General features: G+C 39.7%; 1 protein-coding gene across 3 annotated transcripts in view; it reads left to right on the forward strand.

Moving 5' to 3' along the window:
- The first annotated feature begins 15 nt into the window (after positions 1-15).
- Utp4 (UTP4 small subunit processome component) overlaps positions 16-20,385 on the forward strand; it is a 31,085-nt gene continuing 10,715 nt past the window's right edge. The window contains exons 1-10 of one of the 3 annotated variants that reach the window (XM_010612336.3): positions 16-90; positions 739-899; positions 4,274-4,465; positions 6,025-6,109; positions 8,481-8,570; positions 12,301-12,512; positions 16,704-16,875; positions 16,979-17,070; positions 19,214-19,310; positions 19,663-19,727. In XM_010612336.3, the coding sequence (XP_010610638.1) occupies positions 741-899; positions 4,274-4,465; positions 6,025-6,109; positions 8,481-8,570; positions 12,301-12,512; positions 16,704-16,875; positions 16,979-17,070; positions 19,214-19,310; positions 19,663-19,727 (1,164 nt within the window). In that variant the 5' untranslated portion in view covers positions 16-90; positions 739-740. Of the gene's footprint in view, positions 91-152; positions 327-738; positions 900-4,273; positions 4,466-6,024; positions 6,110-8,480; positions 8,571-12,300; positions 12,513-16,703; positions 16,876-16,978; positions 17,071-19,213; positions 19,311-19,662; positions 19,728-20,385 lie in introns of those variants that run through there. The other 2 variants (XM_010612337.3, XM_033757945.1) reach the window with 2 other exon arrangements.

The raw sequence follows: 20,385 nt of genomic DNA on the forward strand, positions 1-20,385 counted from the left end.
CCGGGGCAGGGCTGGAGAGCGCGCGCGCGCGCGCACGTGGGTTTGGGGCGGAGAGAGGGAGCTCGGCGCGAGGCTGGCTGAGGGCCTCAGGTGAGTTGGGGAAGGGGCGTGGGGGAGCAAGTGTGGGAGCCAAGGGTGAAGGGGAGCCGCCATTTGGGTTGGGCGCCCCGCGGAGCTTGCCAAGTTCCTCGTCCCAAGCGGAGTGGATGCTGCTCCGTATGCCTTGAGAAAGGGAAGGGGTGGTGAGGACCATGCGTGGGATTTTCAGGCGCTCTCCTGATCGGGCCGAATGCGCCTACTCTTACCGTGGGTTCTTAACATTGAAGGTAAAGGGGGACGATCCAGAGTCCTGTCGCTTCCTACCCTTGAGCTCTGGGTTTGCCTTGCCCCATCAGCCCCACGTCACTACCAGTGATGTGCAAACTTAGCATTCTTTAGAGTTGGGGAGAGATGCTTGCTAACACGCAGATTTCTACACCCCACCTCCTCCCGATAGGTTAGGATTCTAGAGCTATGGAACAGGGAGGGCCCTTTGAGGGATTTTTACTGAAGTATCTTTTTAAAACCAACTTGAGCTTCTGGAGATGGATGATTTCTGGTGTGAGACATGAATGCATCGTTAATTAGGAATGAACTTCAGTGAGATATAGTTGAAATTTTCCATGTAGAACAGTAACGATAATACATGTAATACCCCAGTTAATTTAACAATAATGAATATCTTTTTTCCCCCTCTAGGAATGGGTGAATTTAAAGTCCATCGAGTACGTTTCTTTAATTATGTTCCACCAGGGATCCGCTGTGTGGCTTACAATAACCAGTCAAATAGATTAGCTGTTTCACGAACTGATGGCACTGTGGAAATTTATAACTTGTCAGCAAACTACTTTCAGGAGAAAGTAAGTCTTTTGGGAGCCTGATTTGGCATTTCTGATGTTAATTTTCTGCTCAAGGTCCATTTTACAACTTGTATGTCTTACAGAGTTCAAGTGTCTCCTTATCCTTTGTGGGGTTGTTTAGAACTATATAAAATCGCTTGTCACACTGATGAGAGAAAGAGTTGACCTGTGTGATGTTAGATCCTACATAGGAATTTTGGTGTCTCACTCCTTGTCATTTGGAAACAGGTTTGCTGGGTCTTTTGGCCCCAACAAGAAGGGAAGTTGTTGAGACCATTGCAACTTTGGGGAGGCACCATTTCCTGCTGGGTGTGTCAGTACCCCTTTCATTGTCAACTCAGAAAAGATGAAACATTTTCATCAGAAATTCTTTGGTGACATGATGGCAAGAAGGTGGATTCTTAAGTTCATTTGTCTGAAAGAGTGTAAATTTATATTTGGGAGTAAAGGAGATTTTTAAAAATTAGGTAAGACATCCTTTGGATGTACACAGAGGTTTGTCAGGCAGCACTTATGTTTCCAGTTGAATAAGTGGCAAAAACTGAGAAGACAAATGTTAGGGGTTCTACCTTCAGGATTCTTGAAGACCATTGGGGTGGGGGAGATCAGTATACCTGACCAACACAGTGAAGCAGAGCATAGCATAGCACCTTAGAAGAGAAGTATCTCACTCTGAGAAAGTGATTTAAGAGACCTGGAAAGGGAGACTTCTTGAACTAACACCTGAAGAACTAATAGAGGCATAAAAATTTTAAGTCATTGCCCACCACAAATATGTCATTCACCTTTTGTAGTGCAGAAAAACATGCTCTAGTGCATGCTTGTTGCATCCTCTGATTTTTGTCATTTATAAGAGTTGTATTTATTTAATGTCTTTCTTCTCACTAAACTTCAAATTGGTGAGACCAGGAGCCATGTCAGTGATGTTCGTGATTGTGTTATTCCTCTATTTAGCAAATGCCTAGTACAAAGCTTTTGCTAAGTTAACTTTGGTTGGATAAACCAACCTTTCCTTACCCAGTCTCCCTTCTTTTCTTTTCTCTCTATCCTTCAAGCATTAACTCAGTCTAGTCTTCTGCTTTTTCCATATGCCCTTCTCTTCTAGTTAAGATTGCTTACCTTGGTTAGCAGTCACTCTCAGGGCAAGACAAAAAAAAAAAAAAAAACAAGAAGAAATGAATGAAAGACAGGAGTAAAAAGACCTAGTTTTCTTCATGTCTTTGACTTTGGCTCTTTGGCCAGACCAGTTCACCTTTATGTGTTTGGGCCTTTTCAAGTTCAAATTCAAGTAAAGAAAATTACACCTAGTTAGTTTCCTTTTGCATCAAGCAGGGATAAGATTAAAATGCCTTGGTATGTATGAAAACTATTTTTTCCTGGAAAATTTAGAAATCTGAAACTTGAGCAATAAGCTAGAATGAGCTACATTATTTTATTTTTTAAACAGCTTTTTACAGGTATACTTGACACAGTAAGCTGTATGTATTTATAGTACAATGTACACATTGATAACATTCAGTATATATAGTACTGCATCTCTTAATAGTGATGATAATCATTTTGAGAACTGCATCATTAGTCAAGTTGGTTTTTATAGAGTATACTTACATCAAGATGGTGTAGCTTTACACCTAGGCTATATAACTGTACAGCATGTTATCATGTCAAATATCATGTTAAATATGTAGGCAAGTATTTGTGTATCCAAACATAGAAAGGTATAGTACAAAAGATAAAAATGGTACCCTTGTCTAGGGTGGTTGCTATGAGTGAAGCTTGCAGGACTGGATGTTGCTCTGAGTGAAACAGTGAGTGAGTGGTGAGTGAATATGAAGGCCCAGGACATGACTGTACTACCAGAGACTTTATTAACACCATGGACTTAGGCCACATGGAATCGATTGAGACAAGGTCTCGCTCTTTAATTCAGACTCGCCTTGAACTCACTGTGTAGCCCAGGCTGGCCTCAGACTCATAGTGATCCTCCTGCCTCAGCCTCCTGTGTTCTGGGATTGTAAGCATGCAGCACCATGCCAAGCTCACAAGGAATTTATTTCAAAACTCTTCAATAATAAGTTAACTTTTGCTTTCTATAATTTGTTTATAAACTTAAAATATTTTTACTTTGACCCTTTTAATAACAGCTTAAAATACACATTTGTACAGGTATAGATTTTTTCTCTCCCCCTTTTTTTATTAGTATGTATTTGCAGTGCATGATAAACTTTATTGTGGGGTCTTGGTACGTATACATAATGCATCTAGATCCTTTTTACTTCCCCCTTTTCGTCTCACTCTCTGGCCTCCCTCATCCCCAAATCCCCTTCCCAACTCTACATAACCTATCTCCCTATTTCCTATCATCTGTTGATATTTTCTTTATATCCTTATTCTTTTAAAGTATTTTAAATATAAGCCAGGCGTGGTGGTGCACACCTGTAATCCCAGCACTCCAGAGGCTCATGCAGGAGGATCACTGAGTTTGAAACCAGCCTGGGCTACATAGTGAGTTCCAGGTCAGTCTCAACTACATAGTGAGACCCTGTCTCAAAAAAAAAAAAAAATTTTTTTTTTTTTTTTTTTTTGGTACCAGGGATCGAACTCGGGTCCTTGCACTTGCAAGGCAGGTGGCGGAACCACTGAGCTAAATCCCCAGCCCCCCCAAATTTTTTTTTTAATATAAAAATTTTTTGTTAAAAACTAAGACACCTGATGCTGGGGATTTAGCTCAGTGGTTCCGCCACCTGCCTTGCAAGTGCAAGGACCCGAGTTCGATCCCTGGTACCAAAAAAAAAAAAAAAAAACACACACCCGAGCCAGGGATTTAGTTCAGTGGTTCCACTGCCTGTCTTTCAAGCACAAGGGCCCAAGTTCAATCCCTGATACCACAAAAACAAAACAAAACACCAAACTAAGAACCCATAGTGTAGCATGTTTGTGACTGCCTAATTCAGTAATAATATGAAAACCCCCAAAATATATAGATATTTGTGTATATATATATATATATATACATATATATGTATTTGCACAGTATATATATATGTGTAGTGAAACCATCACCCAATCAAATACAATTGGATGCATCACACCAAACTTGAATATACTTCACTCTGCTAAAAAGGTTTTACTAAATTAGTTCTAATTTAAAAAAGACACAGAAACTAGATCCAACTGTGCAAGTAAACTACAGTAATTTTAAGTAAAATTTGAACCTCTAAAAAGTAAAATGTCAGCATGATCATGTGAGAGCCCAAAACCCCACAATAGTTATTTGAAAGAAATAATTGTTACTGAATTAAGTACCTATGATTGGTCAGTACTGGTGGCTGATGAATTCATGGCAGGTTGAGAACTTAACACTGTTTCTATAGTTTTTCCCAGGTCATGAATCTCGCTCTACAGAAGCTCTGTGTTGGGCAGAAGGACAACGACTCTTTAGTGCTGGACTCAATGGAGAAATTCTTGAGTATGACTTGCAGGCGTTAGACATCAAATATTCTATGGATGCCTTTGGTGGACCCATTTGGAGTATGATTGCCAGCCCCAGTGGCTCTCACCTTTTGGTCAGTAAGCAACTATTGGTAATTCATATCGAGATTTTCTTGTGCCCATTTTCTCCCCTGCGTTGATAAGAAGAGTAAAATTTTATTATGGCACATATCAATTCCAATGTTTGAATTTCAGTAACTCCAACCATAAAATTGGAGTTGACTTTTTGTTTGTTGGTTTTTTTTTTTTTTTTTTTTTTTTTTTTTTTTTTTAAATGTAGTTGAGACTGACCTGAAACTCATTATGTAGCCCAGGCTGGTCTTGAACTCGCAGAGATCCTCCGGCCTCAGCCTCCCAAGTGCTGGGATTACAGGTGTGCACCACCACGCCCGGCTGGTTTTTTGAGACAGACTCCCGCTATGTATTTCAGACTGGCCTTGAACTCACTGTGTAGCTGGGGCTGGCCTCAAACCCTGAGATCCTCTTGCTCTAGCTTCCCAAGTGTATTACAGATGCGTCACCACATATGGCTGAAGTTGATATTAGGATTAAAAATCTCTTATTATCATTTTGCCTTCTTTTGTTGCTATCTTGGACCTTGTTTATATATTTATGAAATGAGAAGGAAGATTAGTTAATTGAATTTCACATTTTCCAAACTATGTTCTTTGAAACTGGGAGATGTACAGACTATTTTTTTTGTTGTGGTATGCTTTGTGTTTCATGATAAATTTTGTTTCAGAAATGCAGCATAGTAAATGCTTCTGTAGATTCACCACGTACATATGTATTATAAGATCTGAGAGGTCCCTCAATAAGTTAACCTGTGTGTGTGTGTGTGTGTGTGTGTGTGTGTGTGTGTGTGTTTCAAATTTCTCAGCAAAATTTTTGAACATAGACTCTTCCACCATGATTGTCCCATATGAGAAAATGCTTTCAAGCTGGGTGTGGTGGCATGCCTGTAATCCCAGCACCCAGGAGGCTGAGGCAGGAGGATCACCTTGAGCTGGAGCCAGCCTGGGCTACAGAGTAATTTTAGGGCCAGCCTGAGCTACAAGGGGAGACCCTAACTCAAAAAACGAAAACCAAACCAAACAGAAAAAACATGCTTTCAGAGTTTTAGCTTTTCTGTGATGAGTGTGGGGTTTCTTCTTCTTCTTCTCTTCTTTTGGACTAATCTGTATAAATCTTAAAATGTTTCCATTTAGGTTAGTAGGTCTCTTATTTGGGCCATATGTCTTGAGCAGAGCTATGCTATGATACCCTACAACTGTGCCATGCAGGAATTGGGCCACTGATCAGAAATCTTAATATCAGCCTACTTTTTGGCTAGGGTATGAAGATTGTCAGAGTTGCACTATCTGCTTTTTTTTTTTTTTTTTTTTTTTTCCAATCGGGTTCTTGGGTTTGTGAGGCAGGTGGCAGAACCACTGAGCTAAATCCCCAGCCCTCTGCTTCTTGATACTATACTTTTTTTCTCTCATACACTTATTTTTCTTTCAGGACAGGTGATAACTTTAGAGAAGAAATACACAGTGTGTATATATATTACATATGTGCATAATATGTATATAATATATATTACATTCTATATAATGTTTATATTTGTTTGCTACCTCATTTTCTTTAAAAGGTTGGCTGTGAAGATGGATCTGTGAAACTGTTTCAAATCACCCCTGACAAAATCCAGTTTGAAAGAAATTTTGATCGTCAGAAAAGTAAGGGTCGTTTTGGTGGGGCAGTGAATAGCCTTAAGAAGTTATGTTTCTGTGCCACTGGGGCTGGGATATTTTCCCATGGCTGCAGGTAATGTCTTATCTCTATGTTAATTTATTTTGAGTGCAGGGACTGTGTTAGAAACCATCTTATTATATAGCATATTTATGGTTGCCTGGTTATATTTCAGAAAACTAAAAATCCAAACTAGGAAAACTAATGTTTCTGTGGAAGTCTGTTTATCACTTATTTTTGTGAAGTTCTTTTTGTTGTTGGGTTTGGTTTTATTTATTTATTTATTTTTGTATCGGGAATCGAACTCAGGTCCTTGTACTTCTGTGGCAGGTGGCAAAATTTTGGTTTGGTTTTTTTGAGACAGAATCTTACTTTGCAGTTCAGGCTGGACTTGAGCTCACAATGTAGTCCAGGTTGGCCTCCGACTGATGGTGATCCTTGTGCCACAACCTCCCAAGTGCTGGGGCTGTAAGGTGTACACTAGCATGCCTGACGTTTTGTGAAGTTTTGATGAATATACATGAAGTTTTGAAACTAGAATTTCATTAGGACCTGTGGTTCCTTCCTTTCTTTCTTTCTTCCTTCCTTCCTTCCTTCCTTCAGTGCTAGGGATTGAACCTATGTTTCCAGGCATGATAGAAAAGTACTCTACAGCTGAGCCACATTGCTAAGTAGCCCTTTTTATTTTTATTTACAAAATATATTTATTAAATATATTTATTGATACAGGGTCTTGCTAAGTTGCCTGGGCTGGCCTTGAACTTGTAGTCGTCCTGCCTCAGCCTATGCAGCAGCTGGCGTTTCAAGTGTGTGACACCACACTTGGCCAGTATCTGTAGTTCTTGATCCTTCTAGTCTATTCAAATTGAATGAAGAAGTTTTGTAGACAGTTGCCCATGCTTGAGCTTTAGTTGGACTGGATTGACACTGGCCTGTAAAGCAGGTATTGGCAAACAGTTTCTTTATTTTTTCTTTATTTGTTTTTGTACCAGGGATTGAACTCGGGTCCTTGCGCTTGCAAGGCAGACCACCAAACTGCTGAGCTAAATCCCGGGCCCCAAACAGTTTCTTTAAAGAATCAGATAGTAAATATTTTAAGCATTGCAGCTCTAAAGCAGCCATAGAAAATACTTAAATAAATGGGCATGTTTGTGCTCTGGTGAAACTTTACAAAACTGGTAGAGGACTTTTTTGCTGATCACTCTTCTAGAGAATAATAACTACTGGGTATTGCCTCTATGCTTTATTAGTAATTATATTCTGCTAATCAGAGTTTTTGTTTTGTTTTTTAGTATGTTTTAGGATTTTTTTTAGTTTAAAGTTGACAGGATGCTTTTTAAAAAATTATGAAACAAATAAGTATTTCATTCTACTTTGAAAGCAACATTTTGTTTGTTTTGTTTTCTGGTACCAAGGATTGAATTCAGGACCTTGAGCTTGTGAGGCAGGTGCGCTTATAAGAGCCCAGGTGTGGTGTCACTGAACTTAATCTCCGGCCCTTTGTTTTATTTTTTTGATACAGAATCCCCCTATATCAGTGATGGCAAACCTTTCAGAGCTTTCAATGATAACAAATAGCCTCTGTGGCACACTTTCGCCCCCAATGCCCTACATTGTCCAGATCAGCCCGGAACTTGCTATATAAGGACAGGCCTCAAATTTATAATCTTCCTACCTCACCTTCCACAAGAGCTGGGGTTACAAGCATTTTCCCGCAGTGCCTGGCCTCAGTGAAAATTCTTACAGTCATACCGTGCTTAATAGCAGGGAAATGTTCTGAAAAATGTGTTAATTTAGTTACATGAGCATCATAAGTTGTATTTACACAAACTTAGGTGGCTATATCATTTGGCAATATAAATTTATGGGACTAACATTCTGTAGGTGGGCTGGGGATTTAGCTCAGTGGTTCCGGCGCCTGCCTCACAAGCACAACAAGGACCCAAGTTCGATCCCCAGTACCAAAAAAAAAAAATTCTATAGGTAGTTAGATGGAAATATCATTACCACATGACTATATGCACATTTTGGGACATTCATGTAAAAATTTCTCTTTGATCAATTTGTAGTACAATTACTGGGGCCCCAAAATACATTCTTTAAATTTTATTAGGTTACTACTAGATCACCTACAAAAAGTTGTATTTGTTTCTATTTGCCACTTATATATTATTAAAATTAGGATCAAACACTTCCTTTTGCATCCCAGAGCAGTTTCTCATGTTACAAAACAGTCCTTCACAGGGGTATGGTGGTTGAAAAGAACTAAGTCTGTGGAACTAGCCCTGTAGATAATTGTGATTACCCTTTCTGTATATTTATGTGTATGCCATTTTCTTTTTGTTGTAAAAACCCAAGGTCGCATCCTGAGTCTCAGCTGGCATCCCTGTGGTACCCACATTGCAGCAGGCTCCATAGACTACATTAGTGTGTTTGATGTCAAATCAGGTGACTGTTTTTCTCAGTTCATTCAGGATGTGGGTTTTGTCAGATGGGTTCCAAAAGCTTCACTCCTTGTCATGCTTTCAGTGACCTTAAAGGCCTAACCTCTCATTAACCTTCTGCGATGTCCTCTAGGAATTTCACTCATTTCTTGGATTACTACTCCTGCCTATAGGGGAATCTTAGTTGTTTGGTGGGATGCAGTGTTTTTCATCATAGTAAGAATCCATAATAAAATTCATCTTTAACTAATACTATGTTTAATTTGAGTGATCATTAGAAAACCTGTTTATGTATCCCAGTCCTTGATTAAAGCAGAACATACATCTCATAAATTATTGTGTTATGAGATTAGAAAGTTAGACAAGCATGTGTTTTTTTCTGCTTTTGGCCTTGAAAACTGACTAATAATGTTGTCTGGTAATAAAGTTGACCTTTACTTGTTATATGGGCATGTCTGTATTTTGTCTAAAGTATGGAAGCAAAATAGGTCATTTTTCCTTTTCATTCTTCAATGCGTAAGGTTTTTAAAATTTGTTATCAGTTATAATGCATATAAAGAATTTCTTAGGGTTTATTACAAAAAAGTAGGTTCCACTTGTATCCCTTCTGTCATTCCTCAAAGGCAATCACTACAATTCTTATCTGATTCTTTTGGTATTTGTCTCTGTGCTATACATGGTATCCTTATAATGCTATATTTTGATTTTTCAGTTTTTTTTATTAACTTCTGCAACTGAGCCCTCTTTTCTTTTTTTGTTTTTATGAGCCCTCTTTTCTTTATCTTCTGGTCCTCCCGCACTCTTCTGATCTGTCTTTTATGCTTATGTTGTAACTCTCTTCAGATTAGTGGTCAGTGTTTCCACTGTTCTGATTGTATAAATACTACTCTTAAATTACCTTCTCTGTATACTGTCTGTTTAATGACAACCCCCTATTCATTCTCAGATTCTTTCAGTTGTGTAAATTAATGTGAAACATATCTTTTTTTCCTGTTGCTTTTTTGTTCCTGCATAAGTCTCTCTCAGACCTTTTTGACTTGTTCTCATCTAGTTTAGCAGTTCTGAGCCTGCAGACAGCTGTGAAGTCTAGAACTCTGCTTAGCACAGTCAGTGTGGAGGTTCCCTTTGCTTCTCTGTTGGGTAGGATTCCATGTGGATATTAGCAAATCTTTCTCTCTCTCTCTCTCTCTCTCTCTCTCTCTCTCTCTCTCTCTTTCTCTCTTTTTTTTTTTGTATTGGGGCTTGAACTTCAGGACCTACTGAGCTAAATCCCTGGGCCAGTGTTAACAAATCTGACACCATTCTGATCTGTTGTACATATAGAGACCTGAGTTTTTTTGCTGGGAACATCTAGGATGTTCTATTTGTTTATTTATTTACCCCTTTCTTGTACTGGGAATCAAACCCATTATATATGCCTCATACATGTTAGGCTAGCACTGTACCGCTGAGCTTCATCCCAGCCGTTTATCCTTATCATCCTGAAGTTTGATAACTGGTTTTCTTGTTGTGTGGGTCTATTTTTTGGTGTGTAAATCAATTGTCTGGACTCCTGGGGGGGCTCTTTTAATCTAAAACTCATGTCCTTTAGTTATAGGGAATTTTTTTTTTTCAATATTGGAAAATGAACTTAGGGCCTTCCCACTGAGCCTCATTCTCAGCTCCTGTTTCAATTTTTTAATTTTGAGATTGGGTTTCACTAAGTCATTAAGTTGTCCAGGCTGGGCTCAAACTTTTGATAATCTTCTTGCCTCACTCAGCCCCACATCTGGTTTCTGGGAGAAATTTTTATAATTATTTTGTTAATGTGTTTTTCTTCATTTTCCTCTTTCTGAATTTTATTACTGCATTTGGGTGTTGCGTCTTTCGGGGAGAGGTCTTTAAAAAATTTTTTTTTATCTTTTAAATTTTTAACTTTTGCCATGCTTTACTGTAAGTTTTCCATCATTGTATTTTAATCTATTAAGTGAAGTTTTCATTTTGCCATTTCCAGAGGACGATTTTTGTTGTTTTATTGTTTTATGAATCAAACCCAGGGTCTTGTGCGTGCTAGGCACTCTGTGACTGAGCTGTGACCCCATCCCTGAATTTTTTTTTTTTTTTTTTTTTTTTAACTTTTGCCATGCTTTACTGTAAGTTTTCCATCATTGTATTTTAATCTATTAAGTGAAGTTTTCATTTTGCCATTTCCAGAGGACGATTTTTGTTGTTTTATTGTTTTATGAATCAAACCCAGGGTCTTGTGCGTGCTAGGCACTCTGTGACTGAGCTGTGACCCCATCCCTGAATTTTTTTTTTTTTTTTTTTTTTAACCCAGGGATACTGGGAATTGAACACAAGGTCTTTGCACTGAGCTGCATTCCCAGCCCCTTTTCATTCTTAAATTTTGGCACAGGGCTTCACGATGTTGTCCAGGCTGGACTCTGGGCTCCAACCTGTGATCCTCCTGCCTTAGCCCTCCCACAGTGCTAGGATTACAGAGATGTGCCACCATGCCCAGCTGAATGTTATTTCTTACATTGTTCTTTTTTGTTTTGTTATGCACAAACTCTTCCTTTTTTTTTTTTTTTTTTTTGGTACTGGGATTGAACTCAGGACCTTGCACTGCAAGGCAGGCGCCGTACCCCTGAGCTAAATCCCTGGCCCACGCAAACTCTTTCTAAGGCTGTTCCACATGTCAAATGTTTTTTACCCTGCCCATTTTTCCCCTGATGCTCATTTATTTGTTGTTTCTGTTAGTCTGTTTGGTCTCTGCCTTTCACATTGGAGGCTTTCCTTGCGTGTCTGGTGTTGGTTCTCATCCTATCAGTGGACCATGTGGAACATGGGCTTCACTAAAGAATGATCTGGCTGGAAATTTTGGCAGTTTTTGAAATTGGGACCTTTAGATCTTTTCTCTTAGGCCAGTCATATCCCCAGATGTTTTGTTCTTGGTGCTGAGGATCAACTGAGGGCCTTGTGAAGGCTGAACACACACTATACATACTGAACACCCAGGCCCTCCCAGATAAAATCTTCTGTCTCCTGCTTGCTGTCTGCATTCTGTGAAGAAAACTGGTGTTCTTGATATTAGTTAGAAATTTTTACTTACCCCTGTTTTTCACGTGCTTCCCCTTAATCTGTGTCCAGTAACCCTTTAAAGAGTAGGTCTTCAATCTTCTGTTCAGATGGAGTTTGGGAAGTTGCTTGGTTTCTTAGAGAATGAGTGTCTTGAGAGTCTTATACCTTAAGTTTGTTTTCAGCCAACCCCTCTTTTCAGCTCCCTAATTTACCTGTATTATGAAGTTGGTAGCTTCTTGGCTTTTCTCCTGGCTGACTTGGGTCTTAGTTTTAGAACTCTTTTAAGTCGGTCACCTCTATACTATTTGCTTTTCAGTTCCTGGAATTTTGTTGCTGTTACCTTCTATCCCTTTCCCATGCATTGAACTTTAGAAAAGTGCAGAGTATAATGTATGTGTGCAACCAGTCCACTCTTAAGTGAATGTACACATCTCTCTTCATTTCACCTTCCAGAAGGGACCTTTTTTCTTGTTCTCACCCTTTTCCTCCCTCGCTCTCCCCTTTCTCTCCTCAAGTAACAACTTTGGACTTTTGAAACTGGGTTCACCAGAGCTATTTACTGACTGGCTGTTATTTGGGCAACTAACTGAACCGTATCATACCTGCCACAAGTACTTTTTGTAAACTAAAGGAGAAACAGGTTTTATCCACGGTGTTTTTCTTTTATTTTTCAGGTAGTGCTATTCAAAAGATGATCGTAGATAGGCAATACATGGGTGTGTCTAAGCGGAAGTGTATTGTGTGGGGTGTGGCCTTCTTATCTGATGGCACTGTTATAAGTGTGGACTCCGCTGGGAAAGTACAGTTCTGGGATTCAGCTTCGGGGACACTTGTCAAGAGCCATCTCATCGCAAATGCTGATGTACAGTCCATTGCTGTTGCTGATGTAAGTATGTAGTCCTGCCTTTGAGTGGTTGATATGCCACCTAGGTGGTGAGTCATTGATACCTGGCAAACATTGTTTCCTGATCCAGATGGTGTACTGGAAAAGATAAGGCCCCAATTTATTTCTGTGGACCTAATAATTAGAGAATATTCGGTAAAAGTTTGGGTAGCACATGGGTTTTCTTCAGGCTCTCCTCTCTAATCCATTCTGCTTGTAGATGAGGCACAAGCAGCCTAGAAGATTGTTGAAAAGTACTGTTTCAACTCTGTATGCTTGATATTCTGTTTCCTATTTAGAGCCAGTAGCAGATAACTTTAAAATGATTTTGGGAAAGTTCATTTTCTGCTATCTTAATAAGCTCAGACTTGTGCTGAAGAAGTGTGCTCTTTCCTATTGGTAACATGAATTCTAATTCAGAAGCCTTTGGGTCATTTAGCAGTAAGGCACAGAAAATGACTTTAAGATTTGTTGGCTAGATTCTGTATTTTTTGCCTACTTACTGTGAGTGTTATATGCTCTCCTATGTGTGGACATCCAGTTTTTCTTGTAGCACTCATTCATGCCTCCTTTTTTGCCCATAAAATATTCCTATCCTATTTCATAGATTTTTCTATGAAGACAATTTGATGTTTGTTAAAGCCCTGTAAAACACTGAGAGGTTACATATAAACTATAGTAGCGATGTAAGTTGAAATAAATAGGAGAAAATTAGTCCAAAAATTACTAAGTTTAGTACCATTTAAAGTGTAACTCCTTGGGCCAGAGATTTAGCTCAGCAGTGCTGCTACCCCTCGCAAGCGCAAGGTCCTGAATTCGTTCCCTAGTACCAAAAGAAAGGAAGGAAGGAAGGGCGAATAACTGCTTAGCTGGGTGTGGTAACACACGCCTGTAGTCTCAATTGTCTGGGACACTGAGGTAGAAGGATCACAAATTCAAGAGCCCATCCTGGGCAATTTAGTGACTTAGTGAGACCTTGTCACTTTTAAAAAGGCTGAAGATGCTCAGTGTGAAGTCCCAGTGTAACTACTCAAAGTATACAGATATTTCAAAGAACAAGGAAAATATATATTTACTGTTATCGGATGGCTTTTGGATATAGTTAGTGTTAAGGGAAAAAAATAGAACTATATCATGGTGAATTGAAATAGTACATAATAGTTTATTACAGGAAAGTTTGGAGGAGCAGATTTGGTTGGTGCACACCTATAATCTCAGCTACTCAGGAGGAGGATCACAAGTCTGAGGCCAGCCTGGGCAAGTTAGCAAGACCCTATCTCAAAATAAAATGCAGGGCCAGGGATTTGGCTCAGTGGTTCCGCCTCCTGCCTTGCAAGGGCAAGGACCCAAGTTCAATCCCCGGTGCCAAAAAAAAAAACTAGAGTCAAAATAAAATGGGCTGGGGATGTAGCTCAATACTTCCCGCGTTTGATTCCCAGTACTTCCCCCCCAAAAAAAAAACAGTGAGAAGGAGGAACATTTTTGCTAGTATGTATGTAGAATATCTTTGAAAAGATGAAAAAAGAAATACTAATAGTGATAACTTCTAGAAAAAATTAGGGGCAGGGAAAACAAGCTTAATTCACATCATAGATATATATATATTTTTTTTTTTAACACGTGCTTACATTATTATATTGAATGTTAGCTGTGATTATGAGATGTCTTTATTTTATCATCCTAGTAGAGATAGACTCATTGCCTTTGGGGGAAGCTTATTGGGTTTGAACCTAGGGCCTTTGGATTGATCTACATGCAGCCCTTTTTTATTTTTTCTTTTGAGATAGTGTCTCACTTAAGTTGTCTGGTCTGGACTTGAATTTTGATCTTCCCGCATCAGCCCCTAGGGTGCTAGGACTATGGGTAGGTACATCCCACTATGCTGTGGTAACACAGTGCTTTTTAAAATATAAAGTATATAAACAGGTAATATAAACTGACAGTTTTGAAAAATAGTTTGTATTTTTGTTTACTGAAAGAGTTCCATAAGGCTTAAATTTTGTCTTGTCACTTTTACATGTATGTGAAAAGGAAAATAAAAGTGAAATAAATTAAGGTACTCTTGAGACTTCTTAATCAGACTGTATAACTTTTTGACTTAGCCTAACTTTATCCACACATTTCTGCGCCGTCCCAAAGAGAGCAAGACTCAAAAAGTTTTGGAATCTGGAGCATTTTGGAATTTAGATTTAGGAATACTCAGCTAGTAAAATCTGTGTATATGTTCCAAAGTCTAAAAAAAACTATAGAGTCTAAACACTTCTTGTCCCAAGCATTTCAGATAGGGGATAGTCCACTTGTAGCAGAATTTCATTCCTGTGTATAGGTAGGTGTGTGTCCACATTTGTGTATCTATTCTTCTGTTGGTGGCCATTTGGATTGTTTCCATCTTTGGGTATTGTGAATGATACAGCTATGAACATTGATGTATAAGTGTCTGAATTCCTGCTTTTGATTCTTTTGAGTATTTGCTTTCGTTACTATTCTTGTTTGGGTTTTTTTGGGGGAGGTACTGGGGATCCAACTAAAGGTGTTTTGCTTGCAAGGCAGGCAGCGGCACCACTGAGGACAATCCCTAGCCACTTTTTTTGTTTGCCTTCTAAATTTCTTTTTTGTTGTTATTTCGTTTGGTTTGGTTTTTTGGGAGGAGGGGTTCTTTCTTATTTTTTTTGGTATGAATTTAAGAAACACCCTTATTAGTTCAAATGAAAAACAGTTGGTATTTATCTCTTTTGCAATGAGCCTTGTTTTCTTTTGGTCCTGAGGATCAAACTCAGGACCTTGTGTTTGCAAGACAGGTGCAGCACTGCTGAGCTACATCCCCAGCTGTAATGAGCCTATCTTGCATTTAAGTTATATGTTGCTAATAATAGGGACATAATATGAAAAATAGGGCACCGTGTGAACAGCAAAGTGTACTTAAACCTCTGGAAGGTAAAGACTTGTACAGTGAACACCTACTGTACATTACTGCCTGTGCTATACTTTTACATGGCTGGCAGTATAGTAGTTTTGTTTACACAGCATCTCCTCAAACCTATGAATAATGTTTTGTGCTGTGGTGTTTTGTTTTTTGGGGTTTTGTTTGTTTGTTTGGTACAGGGATTGAACTCAAGACTTTGTGCTTGCAAGGCAGGTGCGGCACCACTGAGCTAAATCCATCCATCCTGCACTATGGTGGGTTTCTTTTGAGACAGGGTCTTGCTATGTAGTTGCTACTGACCTGGAACTCACTATGTAGCCCAGGATGTTCTTGAACTCACAGCAATCCTCCTGTCTCAGCATCCTGAGTGCTGGGAGTAAAGGCGTGCGCCACCATGCCCAGGCCCGGCTATTTTTTTTGGTGGGGGGGTACTGGGGCTTGAACTCAGGTCCTTGTGCTTGCAGAAGCAGGTGCTGGAACCACTGAGCGAAATCCCTGGTCCTCGTTTTTGTTTCTATTTTGTTTTGTTTTGTTCAAACTTGGGTCCTTGTGCTTGCACAGCAGGCAGCAGAACCTTGGAGCTAAATCCCCGTCCTGCATTGTGGTGTTTTGACAGCTAGCTTGTCATTAGGACATAAGAATTAGGAATTTTGTTTTGTTTTGTTTTGTTTTTTGAGACAGGCTCTCACTATGTAGTTGAGACTGACCTAGAACTCACTATGTAGCCCAGGCTGGTCTCGAACTCACAGCAGTCCTCCTGCCTCAGCCTCCTGAGTGCTGGGAATACAGGCGTGCACCACCACACCCATCTGAGACTATCATCTTAATATGCAACCTTTCATTGATTAAAACATGATGCAGCATTGACTGTATGTAAAACAACTAAAGATATGAACTTAATGCTTTCCTCGATTCTGGTTGCAAACCGAATTTGACGAGAAATGAATCAGATTTCTCCATCATTTAATTTAACCATTAAATTTGATTTGGTTCTCATCCAATTCGGTTTGTGACCAGAATTATGGAAAGAATTAAGTCGTGACCCAGTGTACCACTCTCATTGTTAAATTTGTTGGTAGGGAACACATTCTTACCTATGTCTGAGCTTGCTCCTCTGATGGAATTGTTAGTTTCCAGAGGGCTATGGACCTCCCTTCTAATTATGGGAGTAGGTCTTCCTCTGAATGGCCTAGACAGAAGAACTCAGGGGATATTTTTCAGGTGGACCCTGCTTTGTTCACATGTACCTTCCTTATGGTTGAATTTCTCAGCAAGAAGACAGTTTCGTGGTGGGCACGGCTGAAGGCACAGTATTCCATTTTCAGCTGGTCTCTGTGACTTCCAACAGCACTGAGAAGCAGTGGGTGCGGACCAAACCATTCCAGCACCATACTCATGACGTGCGCACCGTGGCCCACAGCCCAACAGCACTGATATCTGGAGGTGAGTCCTCTTCGGGCCAGCCTGCCGCTTTACTATGCCAGCTCTGTATATTTTCGCAGAAGTCTTCACCTTCTGTCCCCATCTTCCCTCCACTTTGCCCCAGGCACAGATACCCACTTAGTCATTCGCCCTCTCATGGAGAAGGTGGAGGTAAAGAACTATGATGCTGCTCTCCGAAAAATCACCTTTCCCCATGTAAGTATCACGTATCACTCTCCTGATGTCCCCTCGTTCCCCATTCCATATGAATCTGAACACATCATACACCTTCTGGACAACTTTGTAGGCCTTTCTGTGGCTCCCTTAATTTTTCTCTTTCCAAAGCAAGCCTTCTTCAATTTTGGGGCCCAAGAGTTGCAGCAGCATAATTCCTTTGTCCTTATGAGAATTTGGTTAGTGTGTTTTCTGTTATTGAGTCGAAACAGAAAAATTCAGACTCCCAGTGTTTCTAGGTAAATGTTGCTATATTCTTAAGTGAGCCTTCCTCCATACCTGCTTCCACATTCCATTTGCCAGTGACCTTACTGAATATGTCCCCTCGTTTTTATAATGTATACTTTCTGTTTTTTGGGGTTTTTTTGTACCGGGAATCAAACTTGGGCCCTTGTGCTTGTGAGACAGGCATTGGAACCGCTGAGCTAAATCCCTGGCCCTATATATTCCAATTCTTGGACACTGTTGTATACAAACATATCTTCATTGAGATGTCTGGTATACATAAGTCACACATTCAATGTATATGATTAGATTTGGTAGGACATAGCCCTCATTATCTTTTTTTTTTTTTTTTTTGAGACAGGGTCTCACTATGTAGTTGAGAATGACCTGATACTCACAATATAGCTCAGGCTGGTCTCGAACTCACAGCGATCCTCCTGCCTCAGCCTCCTGAGTGCTGGGCTTACAGGCGTGTGCCACCACGCCTGGCTCTCATTATCTCTTGAATTGAGTCATTTGTTTGTGCTGCTGTGGCCCTAGTTAGGATCAGTGTCTTTATTCCTTAAGGAATTAAGCAGTAGCTTCCTTAATGATCTTTTTATTTCTGTTTGTGTCATTTTAGCCTGTTCTCCATTGATCTGCTTAAAAAGCAGCTTTGTTCATTGCTCCATGCTTAAAAGCCTTTGGTTGTTCCTGCTGTCTTTAGCATAGAGACCTAATTCCTTAGCATGGTGTCTTACTACTTTTCCTTGTTGTTGAGACAAAATACCTGACACCCAAGGTTAAAGGAGGGAAGGTTTATTTAGCACACAGTTTATAGAGGTTTCAGTCCATAATCAGCTGGCTCCACAGGGCGGCACAGCAGACAGGCATCACAAAGGAGAAACAGTTCATGGTAGATAGAAGGTCGCAAAGCAAGCAGGGGATCCTCACAGCTCTTTCTATCCCTTATATCTTATCCAGGCTACTTAGGGCAGGTAGCACTTGCACCCTTAATCCTAGCGCCCTTGATCCTAGCATTATACTATGAGTCAATTCCAGCACTGCGCACTCTTGATCCATCCATCTCTGAAAAAGACCCACCTATGACCACATGGGGCTTTCGGGTACAGCTAGGCATAAGCCATAGCACACAACATATTGAACCTGTTGATTTTGGACTAGTCCTTAAGCTTCTCTCAATGCTCCTTTCACACGCTTGTAGCAGCCCCTTCCCCACCTGGGCTAGCCATTCTGAAGGTCTCTTTTTATTCCTTTGAATGCCCTTTTACTTTTGAGCTATTTCACAAGCCATTATTTTCCCTAATATATTCTGCCCTGCCTTTGCCCAGCAAGTCTTTGTTAGCGAACCTCATCTGGGCAGCTGTATTGACCCCATAAAGCTAGGTTAAGCTGACCTTTTGGCCTTTTTTTTTTTCCTGTTGTATACTGTACTTAGCCATGTTAGACTTTTTGATACACTGTAGCATAACTGCCTATTTAATTTTGTCATCCTTTAGACTAGAAGCTTCTTTTTTTTTTTGGTACCAGGAATCAAACTCAGGTCTTTATACTTGTGAGGCAAGTGGCAGAACCACTGAGCTAAATCCCCAGCCTTAGACTAGCAGCTTCTTGAAAGCAATATCTGTTTTAGTCACTATTATGTTCTCAGATCCCAGGACAGTGCCTGCCCTGTGGTAGAATTTAGGAAATGTTTGCCAAGTCACTGGATTTCAACAATAAAAAAAATGCTGAGGGCCAGGGATTTAGCTCAGTGGTTCCACCACCTGCCTCACAAGCACAAGAACCCAATCCCCAATACCAAATAAAAAAGAAAGATGCTGAGATGTTGCTGCTGTATCTTGTACTGAGGCAGTAGATGACCTTGCTTTCTTTATAATGTTACAATTCTTGGGTACAGCGGCGACTCGTTTCCTGTTCTAAAAAGAGGCAGCTTCTCCTCTTCCAGTTTGCTCATCACTTGGAACTTTGGCGACTGGGATCTACAGTTGCAACAGGTAAGATGAAAGAAAGCTTTTTGAGTAATAAAACTGGACACTGAGTTTAGTGTTTGCAATCTCTTTGGAAGGCTGAGGCAGGAGGATTGCAAATTTGAGCCCTATGTGGACAATTTTGCAAGACCCTGTCTCAAAATTTAAAAAGTTAAAGGGCTGATAATATAGTCAGTATGAAGACCCTACAAAGCCCTAGGTTCAGTCTCCAGTGCTGGGGGAAAAAATTGTAAATGAACTTTTTTCTGATTTCTGTTGGGTAGAACTTCTGTTACACCAAGAAGTGACTTCTTAGATGAGAAAAATTATAATCTTCCTTTGATAAGGAAAAAAATGCAGGGAAGTTTTCTTGTTTCAGGCAAGAATGGGGATATCCTTCCACTTTCTAAAAATGCTGATCATTTACTGCACCTTAAGACAAAGGTAAGGAAAGTTCACTTTACTTAAAACATTTTCTCATTCTGAATTTTGAGGGTTCTGTTGTTCATATCATAAACTGTACAGATTCTAAAACTAAAGTGAAAGACTGTTCTTACCAGAGCTAGGTTTTATATTATTATAAGTTGGATGCTCAGAATATATTACACAAATGCATGCAGAAATAATTTTTTGTTCTTTTACTATTGTGAAAATAGCATGCATTTTTTAAAAACTCAGATGGTATAAAGGGAATATAATCAAATATGTCTCCTCCTCACACCATGCCTTTCTCATCGCACTTTCCAGAGATAAGCACTGCCAACAATTTTTTGTATATCCTTCTAAAAAATTCTTTTTCATTGTTTTGTGTATGTATATATATTCTTTTTACATTAATAGGACTACTAAGCAAATGCCTATTCCTTTTTAAAAGATCTTTAGTTCGGGAGTGGTGGTACCCACTTGTAATCCCAGCACTTGGGAGACTGATGCAGAATTACAGAGTTTGAGGCCACTTTGGACTACACAGTGAGACTGCCTTAAAAATAACTGCTCCCTTCAAAATAAAGGATCTTATTGGTTCCACTGCCTGGCTTGCAAGTGTGAGATCCTGAGTTCAATCCCTGGTACCAAAAAAAAAAAAAAAAAAAAAAAAAAAAAA

Source organism: Fukomys damarensis, unplaced genomic scaffold (genome assembly GCF_012274545.1).
Source record: "Fukomys damarensis isolate Sample0158 unplaced genomic scaffold, DMR_v1.0_HiC HiC_scaffold_32, whole genome shotgun sequence".
Lineage (NCBI taxonomy): Eukaryota > Metazoa > Chordata > Mammalia > Rodentia > Bathyergidae > Fukomys > Fukomys damarensis.